Raw genomic sequence first — 23723 nt, 5'->3', positions numbered from 1 at the left:
GGGGGGTTCGGTGCCTTGCTCAGGGGCACCTCGGCAGTGCCCAGGAGGTGAACTGGCACCTCTCCAGCTACCAGTCCACGCTCCACATTTTTTGGTCCGGACGGGGACTTGAACAGGCGACCCTCCGGTTCCCAACCCAAGTCCCTATGGACTGAGCTACTGCCGCCCCAACCATCTGTTTTTGAGTTTGGGTTTCAACATCACTAGCCACACTGCCAGCTTTACTAGCAATTTGTCCATCAGTCCTGCTAGTAACATCCGCTGCAACATCGCACATCTCCATGATGAACAGACAGTTGATTAATAGTCCACCGCAATAAAATAGTCAATGCAAAGTCTATTGTCTGTACGTGCCGGCAACCAATGCATTGGGTTTACGCCATGTTATGTATGCCCACAATTTAAATGGCCATTAAACAGTGTAGCGCTACACATACCTCTTTGCGTTGGTCGCCGTGCAATGATCCCATGATACGATGTTCCACAGCCGGCTTTAGCATTAGCACCGTAGCTCCTCCACCTGTACGCCCGTGGATGGCCGCACAACCCCTCCAAACTGCAGCAGCAATCCGCACAGCTCCCAGCAGCTCTCCTTGTCCTCCTCGTCACCTCTGCAATGTCCAAAATGCACCGAAGCTTTCAAACATAGTTCCAACTGGTGCCGGGTTTTTGACAAATATTGTAGAAGCTTGCCTATTACTTAGCCACAGAGATTTTTAACCCAGGAGTGACCTGGTTGACGTGCCTGACTTTAGTTTGATTTACAGTACTCTGTGTTGCTTCTGTATTGAATTGTGGTTGTTCTCAGTTGCAGCAAAAACAATTTATTTGTTCCATACGAGTGTGAACAATGTCCATTCAGTTTCAACAGAGACCAAAACACTTGGCATACAGCGTGCCAAACATTCTAGCGCTGTAGCGGTCAAAAACCCTTTGCCCTTCTGGGTCAAACACCTGGCGACAACAGTAACCCTCCTACCTTTACACCTGAGCATGAGAACATCACAGCGACACCCTGTGTTAAAAACAGTGAACTACAAACTAAACCCTGGGTTATTTCACAAACATATTCGGCTGCTACCGTACAGTTTCAGCCCTTGCAGGAGCTGTTCTTGTGATTATACCTTGCCACTGAGAGTACATTTTGCCTCCTTCTTCATAGGAGGTAAGGCTCTTTGTGGCCCATGGTGTTTATCTTGTAGCATCTCTAGGACCACTTTTGCTGTGTTGAATATCAGCTGATTTGTGTCAGTTATAGTCCTAGTAGAAATAATATGTAGTACTGCATTCAGTCTTAGCAGAAGTTTCTGGTTTCTCAAGGTGAGTGTGCTATGAGTGCAATAGAGTCAGAATTGCATCTTCCACCTCTCTTGAGATTTGATGTGAACACTGACTGTACATCAAAGTATAAAATGTGTCATTTTCAATTGCCAGTAGATGGTGCTTTGACTATAACTCAATTATGGCACGTAGATGGCATGAGGCTGGGACTCTTCAAATTTGGGGCAGATTAGACAATGTCTACTCAAGTTACAACAACTTCCTGTTTTATGGCAAAACATTCAAAATGGCCACCATGCCATAACAACACCAGTTGACAAAAACAAGCTTCTCAAAAAGCATCATCAAGGTCTAGAGGCTTTTCAGAACAAATCTGAGGAGGATCTGGTAAATTTGCTTGGAAGAGTATATCAAAGTATGGAACATATAATTTTCTCTCATCAGTAGGTGGTGCTGTAACTATAACTAAATATTGGCATGTAGTTGTCTTGAGGCTGTGTCTCTTATCACATGTTAAGTTTGGGGCAGATTGGACCATGTATACTGGAGTGACAAACCACTTCTTGTTGGCAAAACATGGAAATTTAATTCGCAACCATCACCGCACTGTTCATCAAAAACTCAAGCTTTTAATAACTTTTCATTTCTTCAGATGGCACAGACAAAATTTGAAGTCCATCAGGCTAGATCTCTGGGAAAAGTTTATTAAAGTATAAACCCCGTAAATGGCAAAAAGTACACCAAAATTGCAAAATTAATTCAAAATGGCTGACCTCCAGTTCGGTTAGGGTATGGCTCCACGAGATTTTTTTGTAACAACATGTGCCTCCCAATTTTTGTACATCTATGTCAAATGTACCATGGGGGTTATTTTGTTTGAGTTTTTTTAGGGACGCTATTGAGTCATTTTGTTATAAACAAAAACCAGACCTGTGTAATATCCAATTTTTCACCATTTCTGAATCATTTGCAAAGTTTCCAAGTACCTTTGGCCTCTCAAAAAATGATTCATTGCACAAAATAATCATTCATCATCATCATCATCATCATCATCATTCTTTCAGTTTCAATAGGGTCCCTGCACGATCAGCACTCTGATCTTAAAAAACAACAACTTTGTATTAATGTGTGAGAAATAATGAATCTTTTCCTCCCAGAATCAGATGGTAGGCATCAGTGACAATGATCTGTTTTATTTTGGGGGTGCCTGGCTGGAGGTGCAAGCAAGATACAGACAGGCAGTGGCAGGTCCTGCTGCAGACCATGTTCATGTGCAGGTCTGATGTACAGTAGATGCTAAGTCTAAGAAACAGACACTGTATCTGGGCATGGGGTTAAGGCCTGGCTCGCCTGCTACTGTATTTGAACATAAATGGGCCATACTAGATTCAAACAGTCACATGGAAGCGGATGTCAATCCAGTAGCCTTTGAAATCATTAAAAATTTAACACATTGTGCAAAAATGACTTTCTTATCACAACAATGTGACAGAAAGTCATAAAATGGATGTTTGCTTGCTGAAGATATAAAACAAAACATTCCTTGGGTCCATACTCCCCTAATTCCTGAGATAGTCAAAATAATCATGACAGAAATTAATGAGGCCTACAGTTTCATATATATATATATATATATATATATATATACACACATGTATATATATCATTATGGAGGTCAGACCTTATAATTTCCAATATAATATATCAACACTACTAAGTCTTCATCAGCATGGATGCTTTAGTTTTAACATTAATCCACAGCCTCCTCCTGTGTAGCTTGAATGGCGGTTCAGTCATGCAGGGGGCTGGATGTCTGACATGGCCCTGTCTGATGCCTCCTGGTTTCGGGGGTGGGGGGGGACAGCTAGTTGTCAAGGTCGATTAATGAATGCAGGGGTAGGCTGGCAGAATCCCCAAAATGCCCCTGGGCCTCATAAATTATCCAGAAAACACATTAAAAGACATGATCTGGTCTCCTCCAATTAAGATAATTTAGCATTTTTCCCTTACCAAATGCTTACACTGTACCAGTCAGGTGTAGCCTACATCACTCCCTCTGCCTCAACCCTTCCCTCCCTCTGCATCCATCCTCCACCTTGCTACACCAAAGCGGTACCAGCAAACCCTAGAAAGATGTCTTGCATGGAATAAATTTCTCTTGTTTATGTTAATATACATATTCCGCTCTCTGGGTGGGACGCCTTGATCCGCTGTCTCTGTGTTAAAATAAAACAGTTTTTTTTTTTCTTTTTTTTTTCTTCTTTTTTTTATTCAGAGGTTCAGCTCTGTGCCCCCCTCACCCCACCCTGCACCTTTAAGGCAATGGAGAGGGAGAAAATCGGCTGCGAAGAAGGAGGCGAGGGTTTATTTCACAGTGCTTTGAGGCAGGGCAGGTTTTAAGCGCAGGGACCAGTGTGCGCAGTTTGTGTGTGCGGCTGCAAGGGGAAGATGCGTGTGCTTGTTGATCGCCGGACGGAGAGGGGCGGCGAAGAGAGAATGAGTATTCAGCGCAGCTAACAATCAACCCCATGCGCTCTTTAATCCTCGAAAAAATCCAACTTTTACGCGTTTTTTTCAATTTACCTGAGATGATTGGTGTTTTCAGTGCATATACGTCTAATTTATTCATTTGTTTATTATTGATCATTTTCTTTACTCCGCTTTTGGAGCCCTTTTTTTGTTTGTTTGTTTGGTTTGTTGTTTTAATTGTTAAACCGTGGAGTTGGGTGTGCGCATAGGCAGTTTGTCCTATGCGTCTCCAGTCTCTGACTCAGCAGCAGCAGCAGCAGCATCAGCAGCAGCGGCACAGCTCACCTGGACCGGAGCGCACCAAGCAGAGATCCCTCATGTTTCACGCAGAGCAGCGCTTCGACACGGGGGGACGGCTGCACTGAGGCCCGGCGCGGTGCGGTCAGTCCAAAAAGGGAGACGCACAGTTGTGGATCATACACTATTTCCCGCCGTACCAGAAGACAATCAACAGCAGGGAGAAGCTTAAATCTCCTTCTCTTCATCTTCTGACAGAGACAGAGAGAGAGAGAGAGAGAGAGCGAGAGAGAGAGAGAAAGAGAGAGAGAGAGAGAGAGAGAGAGAGAGAGAGAGAGATTTGCAAGCTCTCCTTTCTTTCATTGCAATTGACTTGTTGAAGAAATAAAAGGAAGAAATAACAAGAAAGAGTGCGTGGAGAGAAGAAGAAAAAGCATATGCTTGGATATTGAACGGAGCGGGGCATGTGGATATTGGCTCTAATCTTTTCCCAGTGCATCTTGAATGGTAGGTGATGCATTTGTTCACATTAAAAGTGTATGTTAAAGTGTATGTTAATTATTCCACCGGACTGAGTGCACAAATAGTAGCCATAATAGCATATGATCCTTCACATTTAAGATATTAATTTTTATTTATTCATTTATTTTTGTCCTGGAAAATTACTGTTGTTGCTATGTTGTTGCTATGTCCTGACAGGCAGTGGGGCTTTTTTTTTTTTTGTTGGGGGGGGGGGGGTAATTGTAACCACGTGAACCTTTATAGAGATTAAGTGTTTCAACGTTCATTCACTCGTGCATTCTCAACATTTAAGATGAGCCTTTTATCAAATTAAGAGAGGCACACACACACACACACACACACACACACCACAGAGGGAAAGAGCAGAAATGAGAAATGTAGGTTGAGTGATAGGGTGCACTCTGTGCTGCATGAGGAACAAGGGTTGTTTTTTTTTTTTTTTTGTTTTTTTTATTTGTTTATTTTAGTTCTTATGTAGTTCATTTTTAGGAAATTCTAGGCCCTAAAATGAAACATATAACAATTATTTCGTTTCATTCTCACTTTTTACAATAAATGATTATTTATTGTTTCTTATCAAACTGCACTGGGCCTTAGTCTGGGTGCATTTAATCATTTTTAGATGCTTATTATGCATAGTAACACTTTTACCTCTCACCTTTTCACATACATGGCTGATTAAAAATAACCTTTAGTGAATAATTTTGTTGTAACACATTTGCATGCACACCTGATGTATTTACAATGTGTTTGTTTAAATCTCAAACCTGCCTGCAAATTGCAGTCAAAATTATTCACTTAATGAAACTGAAATAATTTCTTAATGGACATTAAAATTAATTTTCAATTCAGAAAATCCACTACTAAACCAATAAGTACTGTAATGAAAAATGTAGTTTATTTACTTGCATGCTATATGTAATTTTTATAATAAAAAACAAAAATAATTTGCACATATGACTGCATGTTTGCATGCTGTCTGTTAGATCTGTCGAGTATCTTCCATAAAAAAGGATTAAATAGGTTGGCTGTGCTTTTTTCTGGCATTGCACCCGCCATATTAGAAGCACAGACATGGAGTCATTTTGGATTGGAAAAAAAAGGGATAGAGACAAGCCCTTATCACCCTTGTCCAAGTGCACATCTCGCAAAGAGCATCCAGATCATTTTCTGTACACAGTGAATTCCTCAAAAGATAGGTTTGATAAGTGCCAATTGTGTTTGTTTTGGGACTAAAGGTGACTGATTTTTATAGCGAATACAAGAAGGGTGTGTGAGGGAGGTGGGCAATGAGGAGGACAAGGGGCTGTGGGGTAGGGGGTATGATGTATGTATGTTGAGGGGCAGAAATCATCTCAAAAGAAAAGTGGGGTATTTAAAAGATCTTTTGAAAGGTAGACAAAGGGAAAGGGGTAAAAAAAAATCTACAGAGGACACAATGTAAAGTGAGAGTGGAGGGTGATGCGTCAAGCTAAGATGACAGGAAAACCATTTTGTGGCCATGCTGAAGGGTTCAATGAAGGCAGTGGTTATTTATAGGAGAGAATGGAGTAAAAACAGTGACAGTGGTGTAGCAAGGAATCTTTTCTATAACTGAAGTGGGACAATTTTAAGAAACAGAGGATACTGATGTCATCTTCAAATCTCACTTAATGCTTTGCTGAGATCTCTGTTTGCTGAGCACGATGTATTGCTTTGCTTTTGATTGGCCTTTTTTAGTCTCTTCGGTCCAGGCAACAGTGTTGCAAAATGGCTGCTGCTAGAGACATCTACGTGGAAACTTTGAATAGCAGCAGCAGCACTTGTAATTGTGATGAATGCTACATTTATGGTCACTGCTGTTGCAGTGCCATTCATGTAGACCCGGTTCTTTTGCCACTGACCTTTTCTACTGATTCAGAGATTCAAATGTTGTTTTTGTGGCAGCAATTAGGATTACCCAGGGTACATTATGACAGTCCTCTCTTTGTATTTTTATTCTTTTCGCACCATGCTAAATTGAATGTAGGCAGAATAAAAAAGCCATGATTGTCAATCTTAAACGATATTCTCTCAGCTCACTTTTGTTTTCCCCGAACAAACCCAAATCTTAATGAGCTTCTTCCATCAGAATCATGCATTTTGCACCTACTCCAGAAAGAGAGATGTAGCTTTCCAACATGAAGGCTTTTAGGGCTCTGGTCCAGTACAGGCTGCTGAGGTTATCTCTATGGAGACCTGGGTAATGAGTGTTGCTGCAGTGTGGGGTCTGGGCTTGAGCAACACTGCACTTTGTTCAGGTGACCCTGGAAATGCTTCCTGATAGAATTCAGCCTGTTACTCTTTCCTGATAATTGTTATAGGAATCACATTTCTTTTCAACACCTGATCTGAAATGCATGATTGCTCAAAAATACACACAAAACACATTTTGTCTGTTTAGGTTTTAATGGCTGTTTATATAGATATTGGTATTTGCATTGCCTGTTAGTAGAGTGCATATTTTAAATATTACAGCTATATTTTTGCAGTGGTCATTTATGAATAGTATCAACTGTACAAATTCCATTTTGCTCTAAATTGCTGTATCGCAATTTGGGGACACATTTGCAAGCTCATCTACAGTAGATATATACAATTTGCCGGTGTGGAGAGTAGAATCTGCTGTAGAGTTCACTTCACTGGTGCTTGAGCTTTTAAAGTGCTCTTGCAGAAGTGTCTATTAAAACGTAAATGGAATTGAACAACATATTCCAGTTATGAAGAGATAAAATTGTGAAAATGACATAATGTTGTTTTTGCTCCGCTATGGCCGTGTGTGTGTGTGTGTGTGTGTGTGTGTGTGTGTGTGTACAGGGATGCTAATGAGCCTTGTAAATATACAGCCAAGCTCCCGAATTGGCTCTTAGTGTCACTCTGTGCATGTGGATTTTTGGCTTTCAGTTTAAGATGATGAGGGGCTGCTGGAGAAAAGGTGGCTAGGCTTATGAAAACATAAGCATTTTCAGTAGGCTATGACTTGAGCCAGACTTCAAACATGTTAATTTGGGGGCAGATTTTTTTTTTCTGCATTTTTTCTTGGTTTACATCATCACAGTAATAAATGAAACACAATCCCTAATGCTGAACAACAATTCAGGAGGATTAAAGATACAAAACAGTATCTGACTACCTCTCATCACCTGCAGTTAGACCGTTCAGTTTGTTCAGGAGTAACCAAGGAACGACAGAGATTATAATCCATCAAGCACAGAGAGGAGAGGTGGGTTTGAAATAAAGATTTCACGTAGATAAATGTCATTCAGTGCTGTGTATCCATATAACTGTACCAATTACCAATTAAGGGCAACTGATTAATTTCAATATCTGTGTGTAGTTTACTAGGTCTGGAGAGATGGTGAAAAAATGTAAAAAGTGACTTGGAGAACAAAGTTTATTTTTTGTAGATTTAACAAAAACCACAGTCTTCCTCTGTTTTCGTTGCCTAAACCTAACCATCTAAGGCCACTTTGATCACCCTCCATCACCTTACCACTTCCTTCACTCAAAAAAAAAAAGTTGCTAGTAAAAAGTATCCAGGCATTTTGTTTCCCTCAAAACATATTTGGCAAAACAAGTTATAGTATACAGAATAATAGTAAATTCCAGGAGACAGTGATAGGGTTACAACATCATCTTGAGAGCCTAAATGTCATAGAAATGTCATCAACATACAGCACTGCATTTCTATTCACAAAGCAGAACATTAAAACATTTAATATCTGTCTTTGTGTCTGACATCGAATTGTCAAGCTCCTCTTAAAGACTATGGAAAAAGTTGCACTTTCAGCACAAAGTTTGTTTATTTTATTATTTTGGTTAATTTTCACCAGTCAAAACAGCAACACTGCTCAGAGGTCACATTAAGGCCAGTGGGAAACTAGGTCTGTGCAGACTGGTGTTCTTTGGTATACATCTGTCACTTCACATAGAGCCAGGGAGGGTTGATAGAGTCACAGCAACACACATCAGCAAACAACAACTGAGCTCAGCTCCTCAGTCGCACATTTTTATTAGCACACCAGTCCACACAATGTAGGCCAACGGAAATGCTGTGATTATTCTTTTTAAGTGAGTCATAATCATGTCGGGTTTTTGTTCTGACCAGAGCCACTGTATTTACTGTATTTATCACATAATAATTTTTGACAGTGGTAGAATGTTCATACATTTAATGAACCCATATTTTTAGCATTACATTATGAGAATTTGCACTCACATTTCCAACAAATCACAAAAACCCACAAAATTAAACCTTTAAAATTCTTTTTTAAGTTTTAAATGATTTTATACTAATTTCACAAAATTACTAGTAACACATTCAATAGTAATCTGATTGTTTGAATTTAGGTCTGTGCTTCATTTCTTTATAAACTTTATATTTTCAGGCCCTTTAAAATGGTCAAGTCAGGTTTTTTTATCATCTTGTTTTGATTATGCATAAGGCTTAATATTAGAAGGTATAAGTGACATGCTGTTTTCATGGAATCACTAATCACACCAGGATTTGTCACTGCCATTGGCTCAAGATTTTTGGATCGCTCCGCTAGTGCTTGTGCCTTAGCTTAGCTGTTCAGAGAAGAGTAGCTTCAACCATATGTTAATGGGTGCACATTGAACTTTTAAAGGTTTCATTTAACCCAGACCAGAATGCTTAGGGAGATGATAGTGTGTAGTGAGGCAGAAGAAGAGGAAGAGAGGGGGAAGAGGGACACAGACTCAGCTTGTGTTAGGTGATATCTGAAGCTCAAAGAATCATATCAAATCAAATCAGCCTGGTTTTCCAAGCAAAAAACAAGAATATTATATATAGATATATATATATGTATGTATCTCTCTCTCTCTCTCTCTCTCTCTATATATATATATATAGTAGTATCTGATATTTAATAAATCATCACAATAAATCATCACAATGTTGTCATATCAGTTTCATAGATTGTTATCAGCAAAAGTAGTATTTCCCTCTCTGTCTTTCTCTCTCTCTCTCTTCATATATATATATATGGCATGCCGTTCAGGAAATTATTATGTATATAATATCAAGTTTGAATATATGGAATGAAAGCCTGAATATATTGAATAAACCTCGAATATATGGAATGAAAGCCTGAATATATGGAATGAACCTCGAATATATGGAATGAAAGTCTGAATATATTGGTCCAGGTATCATCGGATAATTCGTAATTCATTCGTAATTCAAAAACCAGAAACGATAAATCTGTTATTTGATTCAAAACAAAAAAACAAGAGTACCCAAGCAAAACATTTTTGGTGTCAGAATCAAATAACGAAAAACCAATCAAACCCGGCCCGTTTTTGGTTTTTGCCGATTCGTTTTGCCTTTATTCCTTTTTGGACTGAATATTGAACAGGTCTGTGGACATTCAGCCAATTCGTTTTTGCGTTTAAAACCAAAAACGTAAATCACGTGTTTTTTTCCTTTTTTCATTTTAAACGAAAAACGAAATCATGTGATCTATTCCTTTTTTATTTCCAAACGAAAAACCAGAAAACCAATTCTGATTTTTGCAAATTCCTTTTTTCATTTCTCATTTGGGACAGACAGTAGCGTGGTGGGCAGACAGGAAGCGGAAGTGAAGTGTAAAAACGTCAAAATAAAATCCAAGAGAGTAGAATCATATATATATATATATATATATATATATATATATATATATTATTTATGGGTAGAATGGCCATTCTATTAAAAATGTAACACCCAACATTATGCAAGCACAGAATCTAATAAAATAAATAAATAGGCCTACATATGCTATGCATATGAAATATATTTTATCCAAAAAATGTGTGATATATTATTTAGTTGCGTAGTGTGAATTAATAGCCTAATTAATTACATATGTGGAAATAGCCTGTGTCGTCCTTTGTTAACCATTTCACATACAGATGTTACTCATTTCAGTGCCGCAGCCACAGTGAAGGGGGTGAAATAATTGATCCAGGAGTAGCTGCAGTGCGCAACACCAACCAGCAGGTTGAGCAGTTGAGATGCAGCGTCCAACTGAAACTGTTTGAGAATTAGCAGTACTGTTATATTTTCTGCCGGACCTGAACAGTATACTGACTAGTTACACAGTCTTAGTTTCATAAAGGACATTTATACTATGATATTTAAACCAACCATCCGTATTATGAAACATGAAATTAAACTTTTAGCTTCTGAAGTATTTATTTAGACAGCTCTGATAGAGCTCAGGATTGATGAGGAGGACGCTGCTTTATTCCCAACAATTTCACTGTATGAACCTGAACTGTGTGTGACCTTTTGGATGTGTAGAACAACACAGAACATTAATTAACATTAGATCCTGATACATTAGATCCAGATAGGCTAATTAATGAAGTTAGGCTGCTGTGTCTCGTGTGTAAATGCGCACAGTGGGGAGACGCACATATCGTTTCTACTGCGGTTGCATTTCTGCAAGTATTTAATAAACTCAAACATTTTTGGAGAGGGGGTGTTTAATAGTCAGCACTCCTGCACCTCCAACTGAAATCATGTCAGCTATGGGTTCACCCGCTAATTTATGCGTCATTTATGAACCACATTCACAACCAAATGTATTTCCCTGCACAACCAAGAATGAAAAATTAACCATCACAGCAGTATCGATACTTTTCTTGATAGAACAGAGTGTAAGGACACAGTTTTCTGTAAAATGTGCAGATTTGGGTGCGCATCAGAGGCCACGATGCGCGTCACCACTTTGACCACCTCGCGGGGTAGATGTAATTTGTTCCTGTGTAATGAAAAAGAGTACAACATGAAATGACAATTACACTGGACACGGCGGTATTCCAGTCATTATTCGTGTGGCCCACCTGCATTCCAGCTCTGTCATGCCCAAATAGGATGTCCTTTGACGGTACACCCTCTCTGCGCAAGTCCTCCTCCTCCTCCCCCCAATTTGTAGATCATGTTAAGCAAGAACATTTTAACATTTGTATAGGCAATCACATGAAGCACGTAAACCCTTAAAGGCGCTGTATGTAAGAATGTGGCCAAAACGGTTACTGAGGCGCTGTATGTAAGAATGTGGCCAAAACGGTTACTGCACTCAAATTCAAAATACTGCCGCGAGCTGTGTCCGCCCCCCCTCACCTACAGAATCGAGGTTGCTGGACAGCGGCACGCTGGAGACTGATTTGTTTGCCCACGGGTGACAGCGGCACGCTGGAGACTGATTTGTTTGCCCACGGGTGGCTGCCGTGGCAGGGCTGCGTCACCGCGTCCTTGATCTTCGGTTTTCCAGCGGACCATTCGAGCAAGTCCGGCTTCTCTGCTGCTAACGCTGCTGCCGGGATACAGCTGAGGAGACTGCTAATGCTATGTACCGGGACACTGCTAATGCTGNACATAACTTACAATTTGTTGACAGTGTTTCTCTCGTGCGCGCACGCTCTCTCTTTCTCTCTCGCAGTCTCACTCTGTTTCTTTTCCTTTGACTTTTCTAAGATGACAGATGCTGAATATATACTCCCTATCTGATGCTGTGGCTGTTTGTGGTTGGCTGAGAGGGATGTCAGCTCATTAGTTTGCAGCTGTGTTAATCAAACCAGGTTGGGTTTCCATTACGTGTGCCAAACGGTGCCAATCCCCTTTGATCTGACATCAGATGTGACGGGACAGTCGATATAGAGATACATTTATGTGCTGATTGCAGATAGTTGCATTGAATAGTGTTTTTTTTGGGTATTTATTGCATTGTTAATGTGCCTGACATTTAGGAAACCTGCCTGTGAGGTTTTGGTGACATGTGCGCACTGTCCGCTGGTCAGTCAAACTTTCACTTACACCGGCTGCGCTACGCCTGCACTGACAGTAGACCTGGTTTCAGCTGGCGAGCTTTTAGCACACCTTTTGCGAAGCCTTTTGGCACTAAACTGTCACTGCCCCAAGCTGGATCTGTTGACACCTTCCCCGCTGCGCCGCCACACCCATATCAGCGCACTTCGGTCTGCCAAACTACCAAACTGAGCGCACCTCAGGTTGCGCTGCTTGAAACTAGATCTGCGCGGGGTTCACCACGCCGGGAAACTAGAGGCCAAAGTTTTAATATATGGAATGAACCTTGAACATATAGAACAAAAGCCAGAATATATGGAATGAAATCTGACGTCATCAAGGCACTAGCGCCATCTTGTGTTTCCTCTGTAAGCTTGTATTGGATGCTGCAGCAAGAACACAGTGAATATGAGTGAGTCGGTGAGAGACATAGTGGCAGCAATTTTAAGCAGTGAAGACATAGTAATTTCCACACTGGCTAATGAACGTGGTAATGTTAACCATACCCAATACCGCAGTATGGTATGAGGTGCCATTTGTAAAGTGGCTCGCACTGAAATTAACAGCAACTTTTTGCCACATTTAGCTTCAAACAATGTTTAAAAAAGTGGTGTGAATTTTTTAAAGTCACTTTTTACCACATTTACAGCAATATTTGAAATATGTTCAATATAATGTCACAGTTAAAGCTATAGTTGGTAATGTTGGAGAGCTAGCAAGATTTGAAAGCGGCACCTCCTCTAAGCTCCACCCCCTGCTCCCCCTCCCGTCAGTGCGCCGTCCAAAGCCACGAGCCCAGACATGCCTGAACGTGCATCCTGCAGTAGGAGTCAGCAGCAGAGCAGAGGAGAGCCGAGTAAAATAACAAATCCCCCCAAAGCAAACAAATAATTACCTGTCCAACAGAAAGACAGCAACCTCTGCATCACTTTTCAGGCCCTTCAGCAATATTTAATGTTTAGATCATGGAAGGCCCTTGTAAATGCTTTTCCAACACTCTCAACTCGTTACTGATGATTGATTTCACCTTGTGGTATGAGTATAAATGAGTGGGATCCATGACAGCACAAGCGATTTCAGTAACATAGAGCTGGCAGGTGATCACAGGGGTCAAGCAAGAGGAAGACAAGGAAGACATGGTCAAAGGATTGGCAGGCATCACGCACCCCTTCTGAGAGGTGGTCGTGGGCCTCATATGGGAGGAGGGCTTAGGCCTCAACAAAGAGGTGGCCATGGGCCTCATTTTAGAGGTGTGGGGGAACGTGGTAGAAGACAAGGCCACGGACCAAGACAGCAACAGCAAAGAGTGTCCAGTGAAATCCGGGCAATAGTTGTAGACCATGTTGTAAATCATGGCATGACAATGATTGAGGCAGCTGGAATGATTCAACCAAACCTCAGAAGATCAACTGTGGCGTCAATAATCAGAACTTTCCGCAATGAGAACCGGTAAGTCTAAAGCATGCACTAAACATTAGGCTACTCTCAACTGTCAAATGACTGTATACTGCATGTCAATGTCTACCACATGATTTGATTACTCTAAATGTGTTCTATGGTGACATGTTCTTACAGTACTGTACTGTAATTTTCCCTGCAGAATTGAGACTAGGCCAAATAGTGGAGGCAGAGGCAGAGAAAATTCTGACTGATGAACAACAGCGTGCTGTGGTCAATTTGGTCCGGGCCAGAAATGATATTCGCCTTTCAGACATTCAGCAGCACATCTTGGACAATGATGACATTTTCAACAATGTGGAAGCCATAAGTTTGCCTACTATTGCACGTGTGCTGAAAAGGCACCAGGTGTCTGTAAAACAGCTATACCGTGTGCCTTTTGAAAGAAATGCAGAGAGAGTGAAGCAGCTGAGGACTGAGTATGTTCAGGTATGTTCAGTTTCAAGATGCCTGTTGTGAAAATTTCCCCCCAAATTCTACATCATTGTAATCAGTAATTCTCTTTCCAAATATCTTTTTAGAGGGTGATGGAGCTGAATGCTGATGAAAACCATCACAAATTCATCTTTGTGGATGAGGCAGGCTTCAACCTGGCCAAGACAAGGAGGAGAGGTTGGAATTTCACTGGCCAGCGGGCAACCATCCAAGTACCTGGACAGCGTGGGGGCAACATCACCATGTGTGCAACCATATCTGAAGATGGTGTGGTGGGACGCAGACCTCGCATAGGATCCTATAATGCAGCTCTCCTTGTAACATTCTTTGATGAGCTAACTCAGGTCTGTAGAGCAGATGGTGTGATCTATGTCATTGTGTGGGATAATGATAGGTTCCACCATGCTCAAGTTGTGCAAGCATGGTTTCAGGCCCATCCACAATTCACCACCCTGTACTTACCCCCATACTCTCCTTTCCTTAACGAGACTGAGGAATTTTTCTCCACATGGAGGTGGAAGGTGTATGACAGGCGCCCACACGAACAAGTCACCCTTCTCCAGGCCATGGATGATGCATGCAATGACATCACAGCAGACCAGTGTCAGGCCTGGATTCGCCATGCCAGAAGATTTTTTCCAAGGTGTTTGGCAAATGAAAACATCAGCTGTGATGTGGATGAGAACCTGTGGCCAAATCCACAAGACGGGGTTGATGGATAGAAATACAGTACAGTAATCAATCTTTTTTTTGGACTGATTTTTTTTTTTTTTTTTTTTTACATGCTTTTTATAGTACTGTAGTTTTTTCTTTTTCGTAGCCAATTATTTTTGATTTGAATCAAAGAAATCTATGTTGTATTTCTTCGATAAATTTCAGTTAACGGTAGAGTGATGTAGTACCATAATGAAATATTGTTCACATATTTTGTACTACAATATTTAATGATTGTTCAAAGTAATAAATAATGAAACTATCTGTATCTTGTGTGTGGGTGATCTAAATTAAGTTCATATGGTATTTCATGATACAATGCGTTATTTGAAACAGTGATTCTGCAGGTGTAAGGTTTCTTTAAAGATATGGATGCACAATACAATGTTTTGAGCATTGGACAGCCTGTGTTACAAGGGATGACCATTTTGAGTTTTGTGTCTAGAGTTGTGAAAAATGACATCAAGGTTCTGAAATTAGTGTTAAAGGGATTGTAAAAAAACTGTAAAGACAGACATGCAGAGAGCTTGATTGTGTTCACATAAGTTACATCAGAGATCTGCTTAGCTGCTGTTGTCGGGTATGAAGTTATTAAAAGCTAGGTGCAATACCTGTAGGCTGAAGAATCAGGGTTTTTGTTTCTAAACTTGTCTGCACACTATGCATTATGTTCACACACAATCAATTTGCAATAATAATTGATGTTTACAGGCAGCGTTTAGTCAGAGGCAAGGTGACATCCATAAAGTGCTGTGAAATTGCCAAACACAGGGACACAGGGTTGTGTTGAGCCTTGCATTTACATATTCATATTTAACCAATATATTTTTTACTTAATCTGACCAAGAAATTTTTGTTGCCTTAAGCCCTATCATGCTTTAGTTGCCTAAAGCTGATTTTCTTCGAATCAAATATTTAGAAATGTGGGTGCAAATGTTGATATTGAACCTTTTGTGTAATGTGATTGCGTTTCCTTTAAAGACATGTGTCATCAGTGGACATTTGCATATATTCAATGTGAATATTTTGACTCCTTTGTTGATTAAGTGGCATTACATTATCCCCTGAAATGTTTTTTTCTGATGCCCAAAGTACTGTAGTTGCATTATGAATGTTATTGCTGGGGTGATGGCATTGTTGCCAAACATTTCTTTCAAAGACAGCCTGTTGAGGTTTCCTTCTCGAATACACCTGTCAGGGTGCACAGAGAGATTGGCCTAATGTGCCAAATGTATTACTATTTCTGTATATCTGAGAAGAGAGGGAGGTGAGTAATATACAGACAGAGAGACTGCATCTTTTTTCTTAATGTTCCAGTACACCCAAACCAACTATATACGCAATGTAGGCTTGCAGTAAGATGGTGCCTCTGTATTAAAACCTGTATCAGTTCAAAAGGGGCCTTTAACTACCATAATATTTAAGTATTGTACCGAAGAAACATTGACAGCCCAACAATATCTCACATTTCTCACCTTCTGTTTGTGCTGTATGTGTCCTATCAAAGGAAGACACTGGACATATACACTGAACTTGCCTGAGTCACTGACATACATACATACATGGAATTTGAATTTTTAGATGCTTAATATGGATATATAACTAGCCTAGCCCGCAAACTTAGGTTTGTGAGTTCTGCGTACGTGACCAACATAGCTGATAAACTGATTATTTAGACTATTTATTAATGTTTTTTAATCAACAAAACTTTAATTTATTGGTAGTAAACAAGCACGAAAGACTACAGTCAAGACATTTACAACAAAGTTAGTGAAAGCACAGTACATTTTCTTACCATAAAGCTGATTTGCTCTACAGGGTGTGATTTCACTGAATTAAATAGAGAGAATGGGAATTAAAAAAACATACGTATATTCATATAAATTTGAAAATTAAACAGTTATTTTCTTTTTGTGAAGAAAAACTGATAAACTATAAAAGACATTACCAACAAGAAATTATATAATCAGGACCTCACTGGCAGTTTCTTCCCCTGTGAATACTGTTTGATGTATCCATTAGGCATAACCAGACCGTGCTTATTAGCATTCAAAATACAGCTCTCTTCCTGTAGCCCGAAATGTCTAACATTTTCAAACATTATGGCAAATGTTTCATTAAAGTGTTGCTAGCCCCCAGCTCCCTTCTGCTCTAGTCTCCACTCTATCAGGCCTTCCCCAGAAGTGATTATGCTAATTGCTGTTTGATCAGATGATTAAATTATAATTTGATTAATCCCAGGCACTAAACGCTCTGAATATGTTGATGTGTATTTTTCTGCCTGGCAGTGTTTGCAGAGTCCCCTGTCACCAGGCAGGTTGTCTGAGACACACAGTCCAGGTATAGAGTAGGAAGAGATGTATGTAGGGCTACATTGGGAGGTTATTATGAACAGGTATGAAACACTGTTTTTGATTTATTGTGGTCTTGTAATCACAGAAAACATGATGATTAATAAAGGATCGATGTCTAGATATAGTGCAGCTCTAACGCAAATGGCTGCCATTTTGTCATCATTGCTTGTTCCTCTCATTTGACACTGTATCCATCAGAGTGATTTATAATAATAATAATGAGGGTCCAATTGTATTCCTATTATTGAAGTCAGTGCCACTCACATCACATATTTTTTGTATGACTATTTGTGATTTTTAATATGCATGATGTTGGATATTTTGCCGATGTCCAATATGCCGATATATAACAACTTATTTAGCTGATAACCGATATTGATATTTATATAACCATTTTTTTCCCCCACCTAATTTTAGTGATCTCTTCTGTAATTTAGTGAAGTCTCTTCTGTAGTGGAATTAACATGATATTATACATGTATACTCTTATTGTGATGGGTTTTCAATGTATGTAATGTTCATTGTGCAAAATAAGAAAAAGCATGTTGGCCAAATCTATAGTTAATTTTAAAGTTTTATTGGCCAATACAGATGATGTGCCAATATTATCGCTCATCCATAATATTTAGTTGTGGTACGCTTCTTGATCAATTCAGAGTGAAAACTTAGAGATTTCTGGTAAAAGAAATGGACCCACACCGATTCATGTTATGAATTGGATCCATTGAAACAGAATGAATAAAAAGGACACTGAAGTGGATATTAACCACTACCTTGGTCATTTGACTAGAACAAAAGAAAGTGGTGATCATCGTTAGTTGTCTCATTAGTTTGAAAACTTTGTTTTGACCCATTCTTACACCTATATTTCTTTTTAACAGAACACCAATTGATGTTTCTCTCTTACACCAAACTAACACTAACGTTAGCCTAATTGCTTTGTAAACTCATTTTTAAACACAATTCATTCAAACTCAACAGAAAGAAAATAAAACCCACCAAAACCATCTTACTTTTTCTTATTTTTCATCTCGTTACTTAGTCCACTGTTCCAAAAATCACCAGCTCTGGTTTTGTTGAAATAAATCCTTAATTCACCGACTTCGATGAAAAAATATGGATCTGGATCTGCACACTCTTTATCCCTGAGGTCTCTCTCTGCATCTCAGCTGTTTGCTGAGCAGCAGTTCTCACTCCTTCTTTCGAGGCAGCTACAGTACTTTATGTTTCAACAAACATGCAATTAATGACACAAAATAAACAGGGAAACTCCTATGCTCTTTCAGTCATTACTCCAAACCTCACCTCGGTGAGTCCCACAGACTGTACAAAATAATGGATGTGGCCATTTTGACAACTGGGTCTGTGGACCCTTTTTAAGCCTGGAGTTTAGCATTTCAGCCATTGTCATCTTGGTTTTTTGGAGACTGAAGTGATGATATTTGGGTGAGAGGCTGGAGCTGTGGAGGAACGAGGGGAGGATCTGACTGAGAAGACGAGAATGTTATTGGCTGACAGCCTGTCACTCAAAGCGGCCCGCCCTTAATTACGCTTAACTTAAAGTCTTAACAAAATGTAAACAGGGGAGTTAGGGATGCACAGTATTGGATTTTTTTGCCAATATCCGATATGCCAGCATAAAACAAAAACTCATTTGACAGATAGCGATAGCAATATTAATTATTCTACTTTTTTCCCCACCTAATTTTAGTGATCATCAAGTCTCTTCTGTAGTGAAATTAACATATTGAAATTGACATGAAATGCAATGCTTTTCAGTGCATGTAATATTCATTCATTGTACAAAATAAGAAAAAACATGTTGCATATGTATTGGCTGATACCTATGACGTGCCGATATTATCAGCATGTTGGCTGATTCCAATAGTTCAGTTTAAAGCCAATATTGGCTGATACTGATGATACGCTGATATTATTGTGCATCCCTTGGGTAAGTTACATAAAAAATCACCCCCATTACAGTTGTCATGAACACTGACAATACCTTTTTTTGTATCAGGCTGTAAACATGTTTGTTTCTGCTGTAAAGCTGGACATTTTAACATGGGGGGGGGGGTCTATGGGGAGTGACTGGTTTCTGGAGCTTCATTTTTCAGCCCTGGAGGTAGCTGCTTGGAGTACATGACTTGCTGTAAGTCAGTTTATATATGTGGAAATGTATACAGAAGCTAGCCCAATATTTAATTTAATTTAATTTTTTAAATTTTAATAATCCCTGAGGGGAAATTAATTTTTTTCACTCTGTTGTCAATTACACACAGGTCCAAACACATACATGCACAAAAAGGACCTTTATATGCACTAAGTGGAGAGATGTCAGAGTGGGGCTGCCCATGGTAGGTGCTCCGAGCGGTTTGCCCACTATGTGTTTGCATTTTAGCACTAAGAGAGGACTCTCCTGCAGCGGGGCTACTGAAGATGAAATACTCGCCTTTTAGGCAAATGGAGGGCTGTTGAGGGGAGGGGAGGGCAGGCAGGGATGGAGGGAGAGAGTTGTGGGGGGTTGGGGTTTGTAAGGCACAAGAGGATAGCTGTGGGCGGAAAGGCAACAATGTCTAGTCATCTGACCCACAATCCCATTTAACCCCAGGACTTTGATTTGCCCTCCACTGTCCACTGCTTATTTCGCCTCTTTGTTTCTCCCCTGCAAATTGCTTTTATATTCACCACCTTGAGATGATGCAAAACAACATGGGTATTCCTGCTGCAGCCAAAGGAAGAAAAGCATTCAAAAATCTCTCTAATCCTTTATTTTGATAAGTGATTCAGACTGTCCTACATTCTGTTTATTCGTTTGATGCAATTAAACCATAATTTTTCTTGTAATAACTTGCTAATACAATGTATGTTAAATATCATTACGATTAAAATATAAGCACATTTATTTTACATTTTTCTACACAAGGCTGCAAAACAATGGAAGGAATACAAGGGCAAAATTAACACTTGCATATAAAAATGTGACAGTGTTTAAAATGTTTAGTGTTCCTTGCATGGACACCACATGTTTCAGGTAGTGGTGCTACATGCGTAAAACTGCAAAGTAGAATGGTAAACACATATCCTTTGTTAGAATAATGTCCATCTTTATATTAGTGAAATAATTTAGTTACCTACTGCCTTCTCCTCCTTTGCATGTTTTGAAAATGTATTCTAAAAAAGCAAATGTTCATCTGAGTGGGCCATTTACACACCAATACAGCATCTCACTGCTTCCCCAGTGTGGACCACTGGTTCATAACCTCAAACAAACTCCAAGGAAGCGTATGTATGTGTGTTTGTTATATAAGCAGAGTTTTAATATCCCACACACTTGTGATGGTAGAGAGGTGTCTTGCATGGATTATTTTTTAGGCTTAATGTTGCAACTGCAGTGATTGGACAGAAATATGAGTGAGAGCGTTGCTTACTCTTGCTTTGTTTTGAAATGTATTTTATGCAAGAAATGCCTCTTCAGGCCTACTAGCTAACCAAATATTGCTTTAGTTATCCTTCAAAAATGTTTTATGAGGCAGAAAAGGGCACAGATCTAGCAAAAATGACGAAAAATTCAGCAAACTTCTCATTGTTGAAACGTCAAATTTCCATGTTTCACCATCAAACAGAAACTGGTTAGATCTACACCAAATTTCATGTTTGATAAGAGTCCTGGTTTAAAAACATTTACCAATATTCTCAGCATTTTTTTCCCAAATGTGAACACTCCAAGAGAACTCAGACCCCACTAAAGCAAACCAAACTCAGACCGCCTCGGCAGGTCTGAGTTCAATTCGCTTCAAGTCCGCGGTGCAGTTCACTTAACCTGTGCCTTGTGAACACAAAACGCTCCAGGTCTGCTTTGCCTTTTTGCTATTGTATGGTAGCCCTCCAGGCTTGCCGTAGACAGATCACATGCTATTTCAGTGGGACACATAATAAACTCAACGGAACCATGGCAACACATAACGACAGCACGACCAGTAGACGAGGAGTACTTTGGTCTGATGATAAAACAACTGCACTCCTCCAGATATGGAACGAGGAAAACATCAAACGCGAACAGTACAAAATGCACAGAAACGCTAAGATTTTCCTCCAATTTTAAGTTCATAACGACACTGCAGTGCCACGTCAAAGTAAAAACAAAACTACATCAATATATATTATATATAGGCTATAGTATCTGATTTTACTTCAGAAGTAAAATCGCTGATATCAGATCCAGTCTTTTATACATCTTTTATACCAACACAATGTAATTTTTAACACACCTGGATCATTGCTTTTTCCTGAGGAAACACTGGAGAGTTTTGCCCTGGTTGATGCAAGGACACTTGGTCGAGTTTTCTCCCAGGAAAACTCAACAACCTGCCTTTTAGATCCGATTCCCATCACTTTTAAAAACATTTTATGGATTCTTTGAGGAACACATTTTAAATATAGTAAATTGCTCTCTTCAGACGGGTGTCTTCCCCACTGCCTTCAAAACGGCGGTGGTGAAGCCCCTTCTGAAGAAGAGTAATTTAGATTCCAACATTTTTAATAATTACTGACCTGTATCCAACTTACTCTTTTTAAGTAAGATTTTAGAAAAACTGGTTTTTAACCAAGTAAATTATTTTTTAAAAAGAAACAATATTTTAGAGAAATATCAGTCTGGTTTTAGGATGAACCACAGTACACAGACAGCCCTTTAAAGATTTTAAATGATATCAGGTTGAATGCAGATTCACAAAAACTCACAGTCTTTGTACTACTGGATCTAAGCGCCGCCTTTAATACAGTAGATCACCACATTTTATTAAACAGACTCAGAAACCTGGTGGGCCTCTCTGGTACTGTTTTTAACTGGTTCAGCTCTTATCTCACAGATCGTTGTTTCTTTGTAAGTATGGATACTTGTTCCTCCAGAACACATGAAATTAGGTGTGGGGTCCACTTCTTTTTAATCTATATATGCTTCCCCTTGGGGACGTCATCAGGAGGCACAGCATCAGCTTCCACAGTTACGCAGATGACACACAGCTGTACATCGACATGTCTCCTGATGACACAGGGCCAATTGATACCCTTTTAAACTGTATTTTAGATATCAAGTCATGGATGGCAGTGAATTTCCTACAGCTCAACCAGGACAAAACAGAGGTTTTAATTATTGGTCCAAGACTACAAGATTTTAAACCTTCACAATGTGTAAAGAACCTGGGCGTCATTTTTGACTCTGAGCTTAGTTTTATTCCACACATAAAAAATGTATGTTTTATCATCTTAAGAATATAGCCAGAGTACGCCCGTTTCTCTCTCAGGCTAACACGGAGGTGCTGATGCATGCTTTTATCTCTTGTCGTTTAGATTACTGTAATGCCCTGCTCTCAGGTCTTCCCAAAAAGACCATCTCTAATCTGCAGCTACTCCAAAACTCAGCCGCACGAGTGCTGACGAGGACCAGAGGGCGGGCGCTCATTACACCAGTTTTAAAATCGCTGCATTGGCTCCCCGTGTGTTTCAGGATCGATTTTAAGGTTCTTTTATTAGTTTTTAAATGTCTTAACGGTCTTGGGCCATCTTATTTATCTGACCTGCTTTTATCATACCAACCCTCGCGGATCCTGAGGTCCTCCGGCACCGGCCTTTTAACTGTTCCAAAAGTTAGAACAAAAACCCACGGGGAAGCTGCATTCAGCCATTATGGCCCTCACTTGTGGGACTGCAGAGACTGTTGATGTTTTTAAAAGGAGGCTCAAGACTCACCTTTTTAGTTTGGCTTTTAACTGATTTCTTTTACTCTTTTAATTTTTATATTATATGTTACTTTAATTTCTAATGCTTTTAAATGATTTATTTTTAAATCTTTATGCATTTTATTATTATTAAGTTTCTAAATCTTCATTTATTTATTTTATTTTATTTATTATTATTTTATCTTATACTTGTTTTATCTTATCATATTGCCTTTTAGTCCTTCAGATTTTAGCTCCAGTGTTTCCTCATGGGGGGCCTCCACGCTGAGAGGTGTGTCCGGTCTGCCTGCGGGCACGTCGTCCTGGAGATCCCTCAGGTCCGGAGGACTGGAGGGCTCTGCACCATGTGTGGAGTCCACCCCGGTCTATCTGGGACGGGGTGGTCTCTGTGGCAGCACTCCCTATGGCCGTAGGCTGTGACACCTCTCAGTGTGGACGAGCTACCCATAGGTGGTCCTTTCCTCACCTGGTTCCTCAGTGCCCAGCCATGTTATTGACTATATTGACCGTGTGTGTGTGTGTGTGTGTGTGTGTGTGTGTGTGTGTGTGTGTGTGTGTCAGAGAGGAGGAGTATCAATAAAAAAAAAAGTTTCCACTAATTCGGTGTTTATTTCTTTTATT

The 23723-nt window shown here is 39.8% G+C and overlaps 2 protein-coding genes across 2 annotated transcripts in view; both read left to right on the top strand.

The window, feature by feature from the left end:
- Positions 1-3590: 3590 nt before the first annotated feature.
- dscama (Down syndrome cell adhesion molecule a) overlaps positions 3591-23723 on the top strand; it is a 324415-nt gene continuing 304282 nt past the window's right edge. The window contains exon 1 of the mRNA XM_050035201.1: positions 3591-4554. Coding sequence (XP_049891158.1) covers positions 4512-4554 — 43 coding nt within the window. The 5' untranslated portion in view covers positions 3591-4511. The remainder of the gene's footprint in view (positions 4555-23723) is intronic.
- Positions 13693-15246, top strand: LOC126384839 (uncharacterized). Its single transcript, XM_050036173.1, has 3 exons — positions 13693-13849; positions 14001-14287; positions 14380-15246. Exons 1-3 carry the CDS (start codon positions 13840-13842, stop codon positions 15013-15015), a joined length of 933 nt encoding a protein of 310 aa, XP_049892130.1. The 5' UTR covers positions 13693-13839; the 3' UTR covers positions 15016-15246.

This window comes from Epinephelus moara, chromosome 3 (genome assembly GCF_006386435.1).
Source record: "Epinephelus moara isolate mb chromosome 3, YSFRI_EMoa_1.0, whole genome shotgun sequence".
NCBI lineage: Eukaryota > Metazoa > Chordata > Actinopteri > Perciformes > Serranidae > Epinephelus > Epinephelus moara.
The sequence above is the reverse complement of the archived record's forward strand: the minus strand, read 5'-3'. Positions and strand labels throughout refer to the sequence as shown.

Coding starts and splice junctions, on each gene's coding strand:
- LOC126384839 (XM_050036173.1), top strand. Junction 14,288..14,379: donor TGAGGACTGAGTATGTTCAG/GTATGTTCAGTT, acceptor ATATCTTTTTAG/AGGGTGATGGAGCTGAATGC.